Source organism: Suillus subalutaceus (assembly GCF_016647625.1).
Source record: "Suillus subalutaceus strain FC151 chromosome Unknown DFJ58scaffold_14, whole genome shotgun sequence".
Classification (NCBI taxonomy): Eukaryota; Fungi; Basidiomycota; class Agaricomycetes; order Boletales; family Suillaceae; genus Suillus; species Suillus subalutaceus.
Genome location: NW_024540263.1, coordinates 275,325 through 291,981, shown reverse-complemented (window position 1 = coordinate 291,981; position 16,657 = coordinate 275,325). Strand labels below are relative to the sequence as shown.

General features: G+C 49.4%; 4 protein-coding genes across 4 annotated transcripts; 3 read left to right on the top strand and 1 right to left on the bottom strand.

The window, feature by feature from the left end:
* Positions 1 to 4,831: 4,831 nt before the first annotated feature.
* Positions 4,832 to 8,244, top strand: DFJ58DRAFT_714246 (uncharacterized protein; the record flags this gene model as incomplete). The annotated part of the gene is made up of 7 exons (XM_041384000.1): positions 4,832 to 4,881; positions 5,168 to 5,795; positions 5,852 to 6,030; positions 6,082 to 6,390; positions 6,444 to 7,030; positions 7,078 to 7,914; positions 7,970 to 8,244. The coding sequence occupies 7 exons, from the start codon at positions 4,832 to 4,834 to the stop codon at positions 8,242 to 8,244; spliced, it is 2,865 nt and encodes a 954-aa protein (XP_041248317.1).
* A 151-nt stretch (positions 8,245 to 8,395) lies between these two features.
* On the top strand, positions 8,396 to 9,281 carry DFJ58DRAFT_99440 (uncharacterized protein). The gene is made up of 3 exons (XM_041395669.1): positions 8,396 to 8,655; positions 8,702 to 8,998; positions 9,046 to 9,281. Exons 1-3 carry the CDS (start codon positions 8,428 to 8,430, stop codon positions 9,244 to 9,246), a joined length of 726 nt encoding a protein of 241 aa, XP_041248316.1. The 5' UTR covers positions 8,396 to 8,427; the 3' UTR covers positions 9,247 to 9,281.
* Positions 9,282 to 9,760: 479 nt separating this feature from the next.
* Positions 9,761 to 11,569, bottom strand: DFJ58DRAFT_837958 (uncharacterized protein; the record flags this gene model as incomplete). Its single annotated transcript, XM_041392424.1, has 7 exons — positions 9,761 to 9,958; positions 10,043 to 10,228; positions 10,353 to 10,380; positions 10,443 to 10,810; positions 10,863 to 11,033; positions 11,089 to 11,297; positions 11,356 to 11,569. The coding sequence occupies 7 exons, from the start codon at positions 11,567 to 11,569 to the stop codon at positions 9,761 to 9,763; spliced, it is 1,374 nt and encodes a 457-aa protein (XP_041248315.1).
* Positions 11,570 to 14,810: 3,241 nt separating this feature from the next.
* Positions 14,811 to 16,557, top strand: DFJ58DRAFT_653803 (uncharacterized protein; the record flags this gene model as incomplete). Its single annotated transcript, XM_041381762.1, has 3 exons — positions 14,811 to 15,225; positions 15,310 to 15,462; positions 15,515 to 16,557. Coding segments are annotated over 3 exons (1,611 nt in total), but the record flags the coding sequence as incomplete, so codon positions are not given.
* Positions 16,558 to 16,657: the final 100 nt, after the last annotated feature.

Here is a 16,657-nt window from a genome sequence, read left to right as displayed (position 1 = left end):
GTCATATTCTGGGACAAGGTTGCTTGGATCACCTGGGTCCACAATTTCGCCAGATGCATCTGGATCCCCTGGATGAACAACTTGGTTGTAGTCGAACAGGAGACCCTCGATGGCAGAGGCATCCGGGAATGTCGGGGCTGCGGGTGTGGGAGCCATTGTTTCCATACTGAGATCAATCAGAGGAGGGAGTGCGGATTCTGGGGGTGACATGGTGCGGGGGCCGGATTGATCAAGCAACAAGGATGTTGCAGGGGCAGGAGTGTCGGGAAGTGGGAATGAGGGGTGCCGGTCGATGATTTCGCGCCTAAGGCCTTCATGAAGGCGTTGCAGGGTGTCAATCTTACCATCCTGCTCTGCCACACGAGCCTCCAGAAGAGCGATTCGAGCTGCGCCATCTCGAATCGCAATGGACATGGCATGGAGATCTGGCATGGGCACCCCAAGTGCTGCAGCAGGGACTGCCGACCTGGAAGACGGAAGGGCTACAAGGGAAAATGAAGGTCAGACGGTGATGAAAAACTCGGGTGACTTACAAGCTGGTGCAGGTGCGGGTGCAGGTGCAGGTGCAGGTGCAGGTGCAGGTGCAGGTGCCTTGACGGCAGTGATAGTCTTGCTGCGACCACGCGTCTGGGTCTTGGGAGTGGTCACAGCAGTGGCACCAGAAGTTCCGGCCCGGCCACGAGACTGACTGCGAGTTCGGGCCCTGGACTGGGAGGCAGGGGAAGCTTTGGAGGGGGCGGGAGTTTGGGATGCGGGGGGAGCCTTGGAGGGAGTCTTGGAGGAAGCCCTGGATGGTGTTCTGGACCTCGTCTTCCGGGTAGTAGAGGAAGAACGATCGTGAGGAGGCGGGGATCCCATAGTCGCGGGGGTGCACTTGATCTTCTTTGTTGTGCAGTAGACGCACGACATACATGGAGCCCCGGTCCTCTTGTCCGGCCGAGTTGCGCAAGGCCAGTTCGTGCTTGTGGCAAGCATAGCATGGGTTGTTCTGTTGGTTGTATTTGTGTATGGACACTTGAGATATTTCAAAGTACTCACCGGTCCGGGAATGAGAATGTCAACTGCAGGGATGACTGGGGGTGCCTGCACCGGAGGTTTGGGAGTGGGCTGGGAGGGCTCCACAACTGCTGCGTGACTGCCGGCAATCACCTGGTATAATGTAAGCACACACCCGAGTCCCGGACGCATAAATGACACTTACTGTGGCAGGGCCAAAGGGCTTCTTCTTGGGTACCCAGGGCGAGCGAGGCGAATCAGGCATCCTTGCGACAATTGTGGAGAGCCGGGGAAGGACGACCTCCGGCACTCCACCCAAAGGTGGCTACACGAAAATGAGAGACAATGAAAAAATGAACAAGACAACATACCTGCATAACCGAGTCTTCATCATCTTCCGACTCCACGATGGCCTTGGACTTCACAACGCGAGCAGACCTCTGACGCTTGTGACTCTTCATCGCGGATTTCGGGGGTTGGGAGGAGGGTCCAGAAATCAAGGGGGACTTCCTCTTCTTACTCCCTTCTGCCTCGGGGTCTGGGTCAGCGAAGACGGCCTTACCTTTCCCCTTGTCCCGGGACTCGGTGGTGGGGTTGGTGGAAGGGCCGGCGACATTGCTGGCAGGGATGGCTGGGGAGGGAAGGTTGACAGGAATCGGACCTGTGGATGGGGGGGCAGCAGTTGGGAGATCGAAGGTCTGGTCGCCTAAGGCGTTCCAGGCGAGGACCTTGGGGTACCAGGCGTGCCTCAGAATGCAAGGATCGTCATACCCGATGGAGTGCCAGTCTGGCCAGACCTTGGGAACCATGTTGCGGATGCGCTGGAGCTCTTTGGAGCACGAAATGATGAGGCTGGGAATAGGACCATCCCCGGACCCATACTCCTTGGCTACATCAGACTACCAAGATGTTAGAGAAGAAAAAGCACCCAAACAAAATACATACCACAAGTGTAGCAACCTGTTTTCCCAAAGCCGAGTGGCTGGGACCCGGAGGAATCTGCCGGGTGGCACTGATGATGGCCATGATCTGGGCAGCGGATGCCTTGAGATGGGTCAAAGAGTTGTCAACTGGAGTGGACATGATGAGTGGGTTGAGAGATTTAAAGATCTTGAAATCAGATTGAAATCAGTTATCAGAAAGATGAAGTTTCAAACAAACAAGACATTTGATGGGCGATCCACAAAATCGTTTATTGTTTGTGTTTGTTTGGTCGTGGTTCAAATTTCGGCAATTGCCGGCTTTGTGTTGAACTTCGAAGTTTTTTAGATCATCAGTCAATCAGTCCACCAATTCTCCACACATGAGTGCCCATCCAGCCGTTAGATTTAATGACCCACTGGTGACCGACTATAATTCTATGGATGTGGATGACTCATCTATGGGCCGGGCATCACTAGGTATGTTGTATTCTTATCATGCCTTATCTATTCACCGGGTATCCCTTAGATGACTTAGATGACTTATACCTCGGGCCGGATGATGACATAGAATATGATTCTATGTCATCCGGACCCCCGGATGCGTCGGCTGCAATACCCGGTATGACTATACATTACTGATGACCTGGGATCACCATGCATGCTAACTTCACCCTTGAAGATCAATCACATCCGGGTCAAGCTGATGATGCCAGCTGTCTCATTGATCCAGACTTGTACCTCGGGCCTGAGGATGATGTCATTGATGTTGATGAGTTGCTGGACTCTGCTGATCCTCCCACTTTTGCTCCGGCTACCTCAGAGGTGTCTATTTCATGTGGGTCCATTCATTCTGGACCATTATGGAGACTGATCTTATCTCCCAAGCCGACGAATCATCTACCAAACTCCCTGCAGACCAGCCGGAGCTCAATATCGAGGATGTACGGTTGATGGTCCGGGAGCTCCATCCTTTCGGAAAATACCAACACCCAGAATGTGAGTATCTGAAAGCAGAGCAGTTATCTTGGAGCTAATCTTTCTGGAAGACCAATCCGTCCAAGATCGACTCCATGAGTACAAACGCCGTACTGGAGGTCTTCCTGACCCTTCCATCCAACAACTAATCGAGGCCGAGCGTCCATTCCGAACTGCTTGGGCAGAAACATCCGACAAACTGAAAAAAGCTGATGCAGACCTGCAGAGGTTGCAAAGAGTTGAACAGATGAGCATTGAAATGCTCAGGGTAGTAGATTCCATGATTGAACACTTTGAAGAACAACTGACCATGTAAATTACTGCATTGCAACCTGTGAATTTTCATTGACATCCCCACATCATGTACACTACCGAATTTTTCAATACATGTCCCCGGGTGTCGAACGGGACTCGATACACGATGGTCGGGATTCAATAATTGGGACTCAACACTCGGGACTCGATAGTCGGGACTTGATGTTTGATATTCGGGAGTCGATAATCGGGACTCAACACTCGGCACTCGATTTTCGGGACTCGATGTTCGATGCTCGGGACTCGATGCTCAATAGTCGGGACTCGGTGTTTGACGAATCTCGGGGTTCGGGACTCGAGGTTCGATAGTCGGGATTCAATGTTTGTGACTCAATAGTCGGGACTCAATAATCGATATTGACTAGTGGGGACTCTGCATATCATATTAGGTCTGATATATGAAAGTTACACATTGACATGTAAATACAAGCAGGTAATGGCAGGCAGTGTAGTATCAGCCCATTACTTCTTTCCCCTTGCTCTCGTCACTCGAGTGCTTGTGTCCAATGGCTGCTGTGTTGACTTACTCTGGGTTGTCCCCGCCGATGGCTCAATCACCGCTTTCTTTCCCCGCATGTTCTTCAGCGCCAGCGACCTATTGACTCGTTCTGTTGCACCATCCTCCTGAACATTGCGAGTGACTCTCGCAGTCAGCCCAGTCAGGAGGTCGCCCATTCGCAATGTCAGCAGTGCACCAGTCTTCCCTGCATTGACCGGGCGAGGCTTTGGAATTGCATGTGGGACCACTGTCCCTTCATGTGCTGTCGAAGGACCAGGCTCTGTTCTGGGTCTCTTTTGCGGGGATCTACCTTCCTCTGTGTCATCATCAGCATCATCCTCCATGTGATGAGTGTCGTCCTCGGGATTGCTCTCTGGATCACTCTCGTGATTGGCCTCGGGATCACTGTCAGTTTCGGTCGATGAATTCCGAGGCCTTCGGATCATAACTCGTCTGGCATTACGAGTCCGATGAGAAGGTGAATTTCCGGATACAACCGAGGCTACCATGTCCCCATCTCTGTTCCTCCATGCTTTGAACAGGAATGTTGGACCTTCGCCTTTCTCCTGCCGAGCATACCAGAAATTCAGTAAGGCGGTCGTGTCCCAATGTTGCAACTTCTGAATGAAACAAGGATGAATCACCTGCTTCCTCTTCTTCCATTGTGCTTGGTCGACCTTGGGAGCAAATAGCCTGGCAGCCCTAGCTATGGCAGTGAAAACTGCCCTCTTCTCAATCCTTTTCGCTGAAGTCCACTCAGGAAGGTAGTTCTTCAACTCCGAAATTTCGTTATCCGTGAGCTTCTGTGTCTGTGGTTGACTGCGCCCTATGTCTTCCAGAAGTGGAAGTCAACTGAGTGGAATGACCTGATCTTGCCATTGTGAATGAGATTGCAGAAAGGGCTGAGGATGAGCAAGGTGGAAGTAATAACGGTGACAAGTTCAACTTTGAGCAAAGCCTAACAGTTGGTTAATCGACCCATAGTGGACGCAATTCCATTATTGGAAATGAATTTGTAATGACGCATCAAGCCCGCATAAGATCACATTGCAATAACAATTTATTCGCATTCCTGAGCTCGTGCTTTGCTTGCAGCCTTAGAAAATAACATGAAGATAGGTAGATGCACCCCACTGCAAAGATCCCACAGGGTAGAAGCAAGGGGAAGCAGAGGTAGGAAAATTTGGGTCAAGGTCCCACTTGCAAGCACAAAAAGACGTGCATACAGGTCCATGCCTAGCTCTCCCCCAGAATCACCAACACTTCGGCCTGTTGAGGCACCACCTCTTTGGGAAGACATTCCTGACAATACTTACGAGCAAGACCAAGGCTCATTTGAGCCTTTGCAACTCCCAAAAACCATGGCAAGTTCATGTAAAATGTTGCATTGCAATTCAAATGATAGCTAAGTATAACAAATCCAGAGTCAGAATGACTACCTCAGGCAATGGCTGCCAAGGCAGAAATCATATCTGCATCACCTCCTGGATCGAGAAGCTCCACCAGAAGATAGGAGATGCGTCGTCTGCGACCAGGATGGGGTCTACAAATGTCAAGATTGTCTTGGGGAGCCACTCTATTGCACTGGCTGTTGCAGAAGTCAACATCTTTGCAATCCCTTCCATTGGATCAGTCAATGGAATGGTCAATTCTTTGAGCAAAGTTGTCTCGCTCACGTCGGACTCGTCATACACCTCGGTCATGAGGGCAAACAATGTCCGGTACTTACGGATAGGTGGGACTTGTTCGAAGAAGACGAACCGGAAGACCAGCTTGAGCCTGAAGATCTACCATCTGTGTCGGGACCCGAGTTCCAGCCGAAGGAAAACACCATGGTCATCATTGACAAGTCCGGAGTTCATCGCCTCCGGGTTCGATGCTGCGATTGTCCAAATGCCATGAGTCCAGACCTTCAAATGTTTCGACATGGATTTTTCCCCGCTTCATTTAACAAGCCGAAGACTTTATTCACCTTCAGGGTTCTCGATGATTTTCTACTGGACAACCTTGAATGTGGGACCTCGGCGATGAACTATTACAGCAAGCTCCGGCGAATGACCTCGAGGATGTTTCCACACCTTGTACCGGTAATGCCATGTCTCTCTCATCTAAAGGACATTATATTGACAAGGCATGGGGCAAGGACCGATACCGAGAGCTCATGAGAGTCGCCCGACAGTGGAGGCAGTTGAAGACGATGAAATGGCATGGCTTCGGCCATTGTTCCGACAGCCCGAATGCAGGAGATCTCGCATTATTTTGCCCGGCATGTCCTCAGCCTGGGATTAATGTGTCCTTCTCAGGGGATGAATCACTTGATGAGTGAGTCTTCCTCGATACCGAAGTCACCTCAGCGATAATAACAACTCCAAGGTGGAAATACACCCGGTCATTTGTTATGGATGGAAATTTCAAAGCTGAACACCTGCATCCCATGAAGCCATTTGATGAAGTTTGGCTGTCAGATGGGTTGGGATTCATGGTGGGAAAGGACAGGTATAACACGCATCTTGCAGAGGCTGCCGACACTTTAGAAAAATCAAGCTGCAACAATCACCGGGCAGTAAATCAAGCAAATGCGGCTCGGCACAAGCTGGAATCCACGGGCATCGGGGGAGTAGCCTGTGCGAGACACGGTTGCTTTGTTCCTCACTCGATGGTAGATTTTCAGAAAGGCGAAAGGCAAGCCGACCCAGCCATTCGATATTCACGAGTTAACCATGCATCATTCGCAGACAAATGAACATGGACTATGCCCTTTGTGAGGCTGCCCGGCACAACATGGAAGGCATCACCAGGGCGGTCACCTTCTATGATATCAACTGTCAATACAACAAGCACTTTCGGGTTCGGGTGGATCGAAGCCGATTTCTCGAAATGGTTCCGGAATTGACCATCATTCCCGGAATCGGGTTGTGGCACATCCACGGACATCAGGACAGCTGCTATGTCCGATATGCGTCGAATTTTATCGAAGGCATCGGTCGGATTGATGGAGAGATCATGGAGACCCTATGGTCACGTCTCAACCTGATTTCCCCTGCTGCTCGGGGAATGTCATCCCCGCATCGAAAGGAATGTCTCGATTATCAGATGAATGATTCCAATTTCTGCAAGATGATCCGCATGAAAAGGACCCTTTGCCGAAAATACAAGCAGGCGAAGAATGGCATTGCCGAAAGTGAAAAGGCTTTCGACATACTCAATGAAGCAGCACCCGGCGATTCAAAGACAGAGTGGCTAGCCAGCGAGAGGATCGCTCAGTCCAGCAGAATAAATAATCCTGCGGCTATGGATGTATATGAGATTAATATCAAGAAGGGTTAGTTGACTTTGTCTCCATCAAAGTCTGATTAATTTTGCATTCAGCACCGAGCAAAAAGGAGATCGAGCTTAGGCTACTAGAGGAGGGTAATGCCCGAAATGCAGCACCTGCTCGCAGGTCTGTGGCGACATGGATATCAATGGGGTTGGCGATTGAAGAGGCTCAAATCGCATTGCTCATCGAGGTCCGAAGGATTGGTAGAAGAACTACCGAGACACAGAAGTTAGACATCGCCCGGCAACGCGATCGTCTCCAAGGCCAGATAGATGGATTCACTCGGTCTGCTATTACGCATCTCGGAGAGGGATTTGATGCAGATGATGATCCTGAAGACTTGTACTTGGACATTCTTGATGATCTCGATGATGACTTGGCAGACTTCACCGAGACATCTGACACATGGGCAAACTCCCCTGAGCTCACTGTAATCCCATTGCCATCAAACCTCGGGGTAGATCGATGCAGACGCTGTATGGCAGACGATCTCATTCCGCTGGAGATGTCTCTTCGTGAAGGGCAGGCCAATGACTCCCTTCACAACCTCCGAATTCACTTGTGCAACAAGGCGATTCTGTTTCGAACAACAGTTAGGCAAGCCAAATCCCAGGCCCTGAAAACTCGAGCTTGGTCCCAGGTGACGTCGGTGCAGCAGGCGGTGTCCCTCCATGCCAGTATATATACGAAGACGAGGAAGCAAATGATGCAACTGGAGCCAGGGCAAGACCAGGTTCAGAAATACAAACCCCTGCTTCGAGAGCAACTCAAAATCAGCACTGCCGTCGGCGATCCAAATGCCCGAGGTCAGCGAAACGAGTCCCTCGCTTGGTTCTGGTCAGTCGAAGTCGACCTTGGGGGTCCCAATCACTCGTGGAATGAGGAATGTGAGTTCGGGCATGCTTGATGTGTCCCGCGCTCAGCTGACAGAGTCATCCGAAGTTTACCGAGTTCATTGGCTCCGGGCAAAGGCACTACGGGATCGATGGAAGGAAGAAATGATGTTGGTCCAATTGGAGATGGATTGGACATGTAACTTTTTCTTGTGGAAAGCAACCCAATGGGGTGACAGGATGCGGGAATCATTGGTGAAACACCTTCCGGGTCATGCATGCTACTCGGGAAGGCAATCCCAAATGTATTCATTGCTGGCACAGGATGCCCAGGCAGCATTTCAAGACCTGAAGACCGGGTTTATAGATGCTCGAGATGAATGAAATTTTTTTACCAACGATATGAAACAGCTACTTTGACCCAAACATTTTAGTCCCGGGAATTGGCCGGGTCGACCCATGTCGGAGTTTGAAAATTTTTATCAGTCAACCAGTGGCTCATATCTTGACCTCCGAACCAACTGCCATTGTCATTGTCATTTCCAGCTTCATAATCCTGCATTAACCATGTCTGTATTGCATACTCCCCCAACATCCCCTTCTAATTCTCAGACGTCCGGCAATGGGTTCCGACCCCTCACACTCACTCAGGCAGATATTGCAGCTACAATGTCAATGGCTGCATCTCGCATCCGAGCGTCCATCTCTCAATATCAGATGGAGGCTGCCCACACCCAGGAGCCATCTGCTACTCGGATCACGCACTTTAAAGCCGGGCTGCAATGGGAGATAGCTGTAAGAGGCTGATGACTGTGGTGGTCGATGCTGACATTTCCAACAGACTTTTGTGACTCCCATCCTGCAGTACTCAGCTGCAAGGAACATCATTTCGGTTGTTCCGAGCCCGGTTGCTCATATTCTTCAGTTGATTCCGGAGCTCACCTGGAACATGGTTCCGGACCACATCTTTTCATCCCACCTATGCCAGTTTCAAGACGTTGCAGATCTGGGGGATCCCTCCCGCATTGTATCCACCTATGGTACTCCATGGTGGACCGGATCAACTGCCATCCCGAACGAATTATGGCCATGGGATCAGGTATTCGCTAATTGTGTCTGTCACTACCAGCATTGGCTAGTAAGACTTTTACAGAATTTCCTTGAGTGATGACTAATCCTTTCTAGTCTGGCGTTGAGGACGAACGTCTTGTTGTTCCCGAGCAGGTGGATGAAAGCTCGGTTGCAACGCTGAAGGCACTGAGGTGGATGAGGGAACGCCTCCTGACAGTGATTGAGGATCAACAAGCTGGCATCCGTGAAAAGATGGCAGAGATTCAGATGTACACCGCCGTCCTAACCAAATTGAACCCAAGGGGACCAGAGTAGTTCTAGTCCTTCAGTTCAGAATGTTGAAGTCTAAATTCTGTACATGATGAAATAAGTACTGAAAATTACATACTGACTTTCGAATATCTGACCTATTGCTATATGCTGAGTCCTGCATACCAAATATCGAGCATCGAGATCCAGATATCTTGAGTTCCAAATATTGAGTCCCAAACATAGAGTCCCGGATATCCAGTCCCGAAGCCCAAGATTCGAGACGAGACTTGAAACTCGAACATTGCTATGAGTTGCGAGTTTTGAGTCCCCACCGAGTCCTGACAATCGAGTCCCACAGCCCGACTATCGAGTCCCAACCATCGAGTCCCAACCATCGAGTCCCGACAATCGAGTCTTGAAACCCGAGTCCTGACAATCGACTCCCGAAGCCCGAGATTTGAGTGCCGACCATCGAGTATCGAGTCCCCAATATCGAGACCCAAAACCCAAGCAGCCCGAAGCCCGAGATTCGACACGAAACAAATCAAAACTCCAAACACCACGACACTTTCTTGAATCACCGAGTACCGAAACCCGAGTACCGGGTACCGAGTCTTGAAACCCGAATCCGCACTATCGAGTCCCGACTACCGAGTCTTGAAACCCGAGTCCCGACAATCGACTCCCGAAGCCCGAGATGTGAGTGCCGACCATCGAGTATCGAGTCCCTATTATCGAGACCCGAAACACGAAGCCCGAAGCCCGAGATTCGACACTCGAAACAAATCGAAACAAAACTCAAAACATGACACTCATCAATTTTGGGAGTTGTTTTCTTGAATCACCGAGTACCGGGTACCGTGTACCGAACCCCGAAACCCGGTACTCGGTAGTCGGTGAAATCGAATATCGAGTCCCGACTATCAAGTACCGGGTACCGTGTACCGAAACCCGAAACCCGGTACTCGGTAGTCGGTGAAATCGAATATCGAGTCCCGACTATCAAGACCCGAAACCCGAATGTTGAGTATGGAGTGCCTGACATCTAGTATCATGTATTTGAAGGTGGGTACTAACACGGGTAACTACCTTTCTACTTCTTCCAATCCAACCTTGCCCATCCACACGACGGAATCCCAGCATAAACATGAACAGCATCCCTCATATACCATGCCCAGGCAATCCGATCCCCTTCCACTGCATGAACCGCGTGTCTGACAATCCTTCCCGAAAATGCAATCATGCACCCCGGATCGTACCTTAACTCCAGCTGCAGGCTTGGCATACTCATCCGAGCATTAGAATAATTCCCCACGCTAGTGAGAATATCAAAGCATTCGGAAATCGATGAGGGGTCTCGATGATTCGGGGTTTCCCGATTGCATATGACGGTGAGGCTGTTAAACACCGTTGCCCAGTACTGGAGAGTCTCTGACATCTTCGGCAGTTCCTTGCTTCGTGCCTTTTCTCCGAGGCTCGCAAAGGCTTGCAACCCTGCCCAGTACTGCTCAGGATGCATCACCCTGAGTGCCGCTGTGGCAATGGCTGCTGGCCTCGCAATGGCTTTGAGGATGTTCTCGGAGGATGGTCCCTTCAATGATGCAGATACCTCCGGATCGGACTGATTCTATGGGATTGGTGAGTTTAACTACCGAGATCGCCATCTCATCAGATCCTACCTCGTGCCCCTGCTGAAACCATGCCGGAGATAAATTAACGCATCCGGGAGTTAGGACATCATTTTCCGAGCTTGGTGTGAACCACTGTTGATTAGTCCGCCAAATCCCATCGAGCTTTATGCTTTGTTCGAGCATGGGAGCTAGCAAATCCGAGGCCGCCCAAATTTCATTCTGTACGTACCATTTGATGTTCAATATCCATCCAGTCACAATATATATAACACACCTGGGTGGCATCGGTCAAGGCGTCTGGGAGGTACCATGCGATGATGGCACCGGATGCATCAAGAATTGTCGCGGGTATGTCGATCAACTTTGTGCCCTCATGGCCAGGAGGACACCTCTCGAGCAACTTTTCCTCTCTCTCTTCATTACGCCCCGTGTCCTTTGGGGAGATCAATTTGCTATATCTTGCAATATCAATCGGCATCTGAACTGTGATGAAGCAATTTGACTGATAAAACGAATTTTCCGAATCTGCAGGAAGACTCACTGGGATTTTTATATGCCTTTATGAGCCGATCAACCAATTGATCACAAGCCATCACCAGATCAGTGTCTAGGTTTGGAGAAGGTATAACTGGGTCTCCTCCTGTCTTCTCTGCATTGAATTTCTGTTCCGTATAATCACATGCCACATGAGTGACAGTCAGGGCCCAAGTGCGCAAGAGGGTTATTTCATCATCGGAAGTGGAAGAAACATCCATGATTGAATTGATCTTGTGAGATCAGAAGCTGAATCCTGAATGTCCGCACTTTGGTGTTAAAGGGGGTGGAGATTGAGAGGATCAGATAAGGGAGCCTTGGATGATCTGAGCTTTCAAAGATCTATTTCTCTTATCATCTATTGCTCAATGAAATACCACATGATTGGAAGTCTGTTGGATGTCAGATACTCGTTTGTCGAGACCCGGGCCTCGGATCTCGGTACACTTCACTCGATTTTGATACCCGGGACACCATAGTTGGAACTTGTCTCGAATCTCGGGTCTTGGGCGTCGGGTCTCGGGTCTCGGGCATCGGGTCTCGGGTCTCGATGGTCGGGACTCGATACTCGATTGTCGGGATTCAATGGTCAGGCGTCGGGTTTCATGACTCGGTAGTCGGGACTCGATAGTCGGGACTCGATGGTCGATTTTCGGGATTCGATAGTTGGGGCTCAGATATTGGTACACTTCACTCAATTTTCGGTGGTCGGAACTTGGCATTTGGCATTTGGTAGGCTTGGATGATGTTGGCTTTCAAAGATCTATTATCATCCATTGCTCAATGAGATACCAGATGATCGGAAGTGTGCTGGACATCACATATTTGTTTGTCGAGACCCGGGTCTCGGAACTCGGTACACTTCGCTCGAGTTTCCACTTCACCCCTTTGCAAAGCTCCGTGCCATACCACATCATTAGATGACTTTGAATAATCACCTCCTTTGATTTGGATGATATACAACTAGCTGAGCTCCATCATGTCTACAATTATCATTCTCCTGGGCCCACCCGTCTATCTTATATACCCCCACGTCGGCCTACCCATCTATGCAATATATGTCTCCCGTCGGCCCACCTGTATATAATACATCTTTTACCGCTCCCTCGGCCCACCCGTCTACAAAATAATATTAATTCGTCGGCCCACCCGTCTAATATGATATATATCTGGGCCCACCTGTCTATGTGATAACAAGCACCCTTGATATACCCGGCTATTTGATACATATCTACCTTGGTACACCCATCTACATAATATCCAACTACCTCGGCCGATCCGTCTATTGAAAATTCATGTCCATCGGCCCACCCATCTACTTTACATATTCCCCACCTGGGCCCACCCGTCTCCATCGGGAATAATAACACTCCCGGCCCATCCGTCACAGTCGAGGATATATCTACCCTCGGCCCATGGTCCGCTGGCCCGTATCATACGGGATATTATGCACGTCCGTCCACTCGTATAATACGGAGATATGTTACTGCAATATGTGGACACTTAGTGCTCAGCACTCGGTAGTCAGTATATTGTATTGTGCATCTTTCCCAAGTACATGCCCTTAATTTCAGAATGAAGTCCAGATGAAATCCAATGAAGTCCGAAGGACTTCCAGAGGCTGGCTACTCTGGTGGAGTGCTGGAGGACTTCTGGATGAGCACAGGAACCTTCCGGAGGAGTATAGGAACTTCTAGAGAAGTATAGGAAACTCTGGAGGAGTTTCACCTGCTGCATAGGGTCCGAAGATAAGACTTCTGAAGGTAAGCTTCCTAGATGGAAGCACATGGAGGAGAGACTGCAAGGGACAGAGTCCAAAGCAGGATCATATAGGAGGAGTGGTCCAGAGGACAAGACGTCTGAAGGTTACGCCATCTGCATGTTCAGATGTCCAAAGGTTTAGATGTCCAAAGGTTATGATGTCTGAAGGTCATGATGTCCAAAGGTTACAATGTCCAAAGGTTTTGATATCCGAAGGGTAAGATGTCCGTAGATCCAAAGGTCCGGAGATCCAAAGGTCCGGAGGTCAGCAGGAGTGGACAGGATTATAGGACAGGAGAATAAAGGCTACCATGGACAAGGTCTGGAGTAGAAGCAAACAGAGGTAGGCTACACTTAGGTGGAGTCGGAGATAACAGGAAGTAGACATAAGTCTTGGAAAGACAGGAAGTGCCAGAAAGGCAAAGGTCCAGCTTAAGGAATCAATCCTTAAGCTTGGATAGAGATGGAAGGACAAATCCGAAGGTTTGGAAGTCCAGCCTAAGGAATCCTTCAAATTGGACTCAGATCTCGGTACACTTCACTTGATTTTCAATATCCGGGACTCCATAGTCGGAACTTGAGTCTTGAATCTCGGGTGTCGGGTCTCGGGTCTCGATGGTCGGGACTCAATATTTGGGACTCGTTGGTCGGGACTTGATACTCGATTGTTGGGATTCAATGGTCGGGCATTGGGTTTCAGGACTCAAATCTCGGGCTTCGGGACTTGGGTTTCAAGACTCGGTAGTTGGGACTCAATGGTCGATTGTCGGGATTTGATAGTCAGGGCTCGGATATTGGTACACTTCACTTATTTTTGGTAGTTGGAACTTGGCATTTGGCATTTGGTAGGCTTGGATGATGTTGGCTTTCAAAGATCTATTATCATATATTGCTCAATAAAATACCAGACGATCGGAAGTGTGCTGGACATCACATATTTGTTTGTCGAGACCCGGGTCTCGGAACTCAGTACACTTCACTCGAGTTTCCACTTCACCCCTTTGCAAGGCTCCATGCCATACTACATCATTAGATGACTTTGAATTATTACCTCCATGATATACAACTAGCTGAGCTCCATCATGTCTACAATTATCATTCTCCTGGGCCCACCCATTTATATTATATACCCTATGTCGGCCTACCCGTCTATGCAATATATGTCTACCATTGGCCCACCCGTATATAATAAATCTTTCACCGCTCCCCTCGGCCCACTTGTCTACAAAATAATACCAATACGTCGGCCCACCCGTCTACAAAATAATATTAATTTGTCGGCCCACCCGTCTAATATGATATATATCTGGGCCCACCTGTCTATGTGATAACAAGCACCCTTGATATACCCGGCTATTTGATACATATCTACCTTGGTACACCCATCTACATAATATCCAACTACCTCAGCCGATCCGTCTATTGAAAATTCATGTCCATCAGCCCACCCATCTACTTTACATATTCCCCACCTGGGCCAACCCGTCTCCATTGGGAATAATAACACTCCCAGCCCATCCGTCACAGTCGAGGATATATCTACCTTCGGCCCATGGTCCGCTGGCCCGTATCATATGGGATATTATGCACGTCCATTCACTCGTATAATATGGAGATATGTTACTGCAATATGTGCAATGGTGGACTTTCAAAAGGGGGAAAGGTTTGCCAATCAATATCTTCATTTGCCCAATGTGAACTGATTTATTGGTCGGTCAAAGGCAGATGAACATGGATTATGCGCTGTGTCAAGCTCTGGGGTACAACACCGATGGGATTGACCGGGCATTGACGTTATATGACATCAATTGTCAATACCACAAGCATCTCGACCAGCGGGTTGAGGAGTCACCTTATCTTGACCTTCCGTGGGGCATGGAGGTAATCCCTGGCATCGGTCTCTGGCATGTCCACGGCCATCAAGACAAATGCTACGTACGGTATGCATCCAACTTCATCACCGGCGCTGCCAGGATTGACGGTGAAATCATGGAGACCCTGTGGGCACCCTTGAACATCATATCACCATCGGCGAGAGGAATGTCCACCCCCCACCAAAAGGAGTGTTTGGATTTTCAAATGAACGACTGTAATTTTATGAAGATAATATGGATGAGTGAGCCAGATCATTTGACTGAAAGTGCAAATCTAAATACAGATAGGCAAATTCCTTTGCTGAAAATTCAAGGAGGCCATGCAGGGAGTCCGAGACAGCCAACACGCATTGACCGATTGAGTGAGACCGTTGATCATGATACCCTTGTCAAATGGGAAGCAGAGGCTGCTGCCACTCAGGATGACCAACTCAAAAATCCCAGTGCCATGGATATATATGAAGTTAAAATGACAAAAGGTCTGTGGCAATATAATCACAATTTACTATATGCTCATGTTGATCTGCAAAGCACCAACAAGGAAACAACAAGAGTTGCATCTGTTGACCCGACAGGCGAGATGGCTGGCCGGTGAGATCCATCGTGGTGCTGTGACATGGCTGGCATCTGGAATAACACTGGAGGAGGGGCAAGTTGTGCTCCTGATTGATGTGAAGAAACTTGGAAGGCGGCCGACCGATGCTCAGAAGCTGGCGATAGCTTGGCGCCACAACAGAATGCAAGGTCAAATAGATGAATTCGTCAGGGTGGCAGTGACATTTCTCGGCGATCAACTGGATGAATATGATCAGTTGGACCTCATGACCATGATGTTGGATGCTGCAGAACTGGATTCTGCTGGGTCATCATCTGACGATCCTGATCGGCTGGACGACGAAGACCGATATGATATGCCAGTCAAGTTCACTCCCAAGACCCTGGTGATTCCACTCCCCTCGAACATAGGGATTGAAAGATGCGCTGAGTGGGGCATTGCCGACCTGGTGCTCCAAGAAATATTATTGAGAGAAGGTCAAGCCAATGACGCATTGCATGCCATCAGGGTTAACTTGGCTGACAAGGCTGTTCTCTTCCGCACCACGGTCTGGTTGGCGAAGTCACAAGCTCGGTCAACTCATGCATGGGCCCGGGTGCACTCGGTGGACAAGATCCTTCACTTAAATGTACAGATATACTCCAAATGTTGCAGCCAACTCATTCACCTCGGCGCCAATGACTTACTGGCCAAGTTTCGGCCATTGGAGAAGGCCGACCTAAAGGCTACTATGGTGGTGGCAGACCCAAATGCTCACGGTCAAAGGAATCGCACGTTGGCGTGGTTCTGGTCCATTGATGTTCAAGGAGATTCCACCAGCAATGACTGGATGAATGAATGTATGTATGCTCATTGCCTATGTACCTGTACCTATCCGATGTCAATATTTTTTGCACTACAGTTTACCATGTCTTGGCTTAGAACGCTGGCACTGTGTGATAGATGGGCAGAGGAGCTCCTGCTGGTTGGTCGGGAAATGATATGGACGTTTAATTTTTTTCTTCACAAATCACAATGATGGGTCGGCTGAATGCAAGAGGCCGATGCAAACCAGAAGATCGGTCATCGGTGCTATGCGGCCCGCCAGGCTCAAATTTATCTCCGACTCTCACAGCAAG

What these genes read in the sequence shown, in the direction of transcription:
- DFJ58DRAFT_99440 (XM_041395669.1), top strand. Translation starts at nt 8,428, where the DNA reads ATGTCTGTATTGCATACTCCCCCAACATCCCCTTCTAATTCTCAGACG. An exon ending in GGCTGCAATGGGAGATAGCT is followed by an intron (nt 8,656 to 8,701) that starts GTAAGAGGCTGA and finishes CATTTCCAACAG; the next exon opens with ACTTTTGTGACTCCCATCCT. An exon ending in GTCACTACCAGCATTGGCTA is followed by an intron (nt 8,999 to 9,045) that starts GTAAGACTTTTA and finishes AATCCTTTCTAG; the next exon opens with TCTGGCGTTGAGGACGAACG.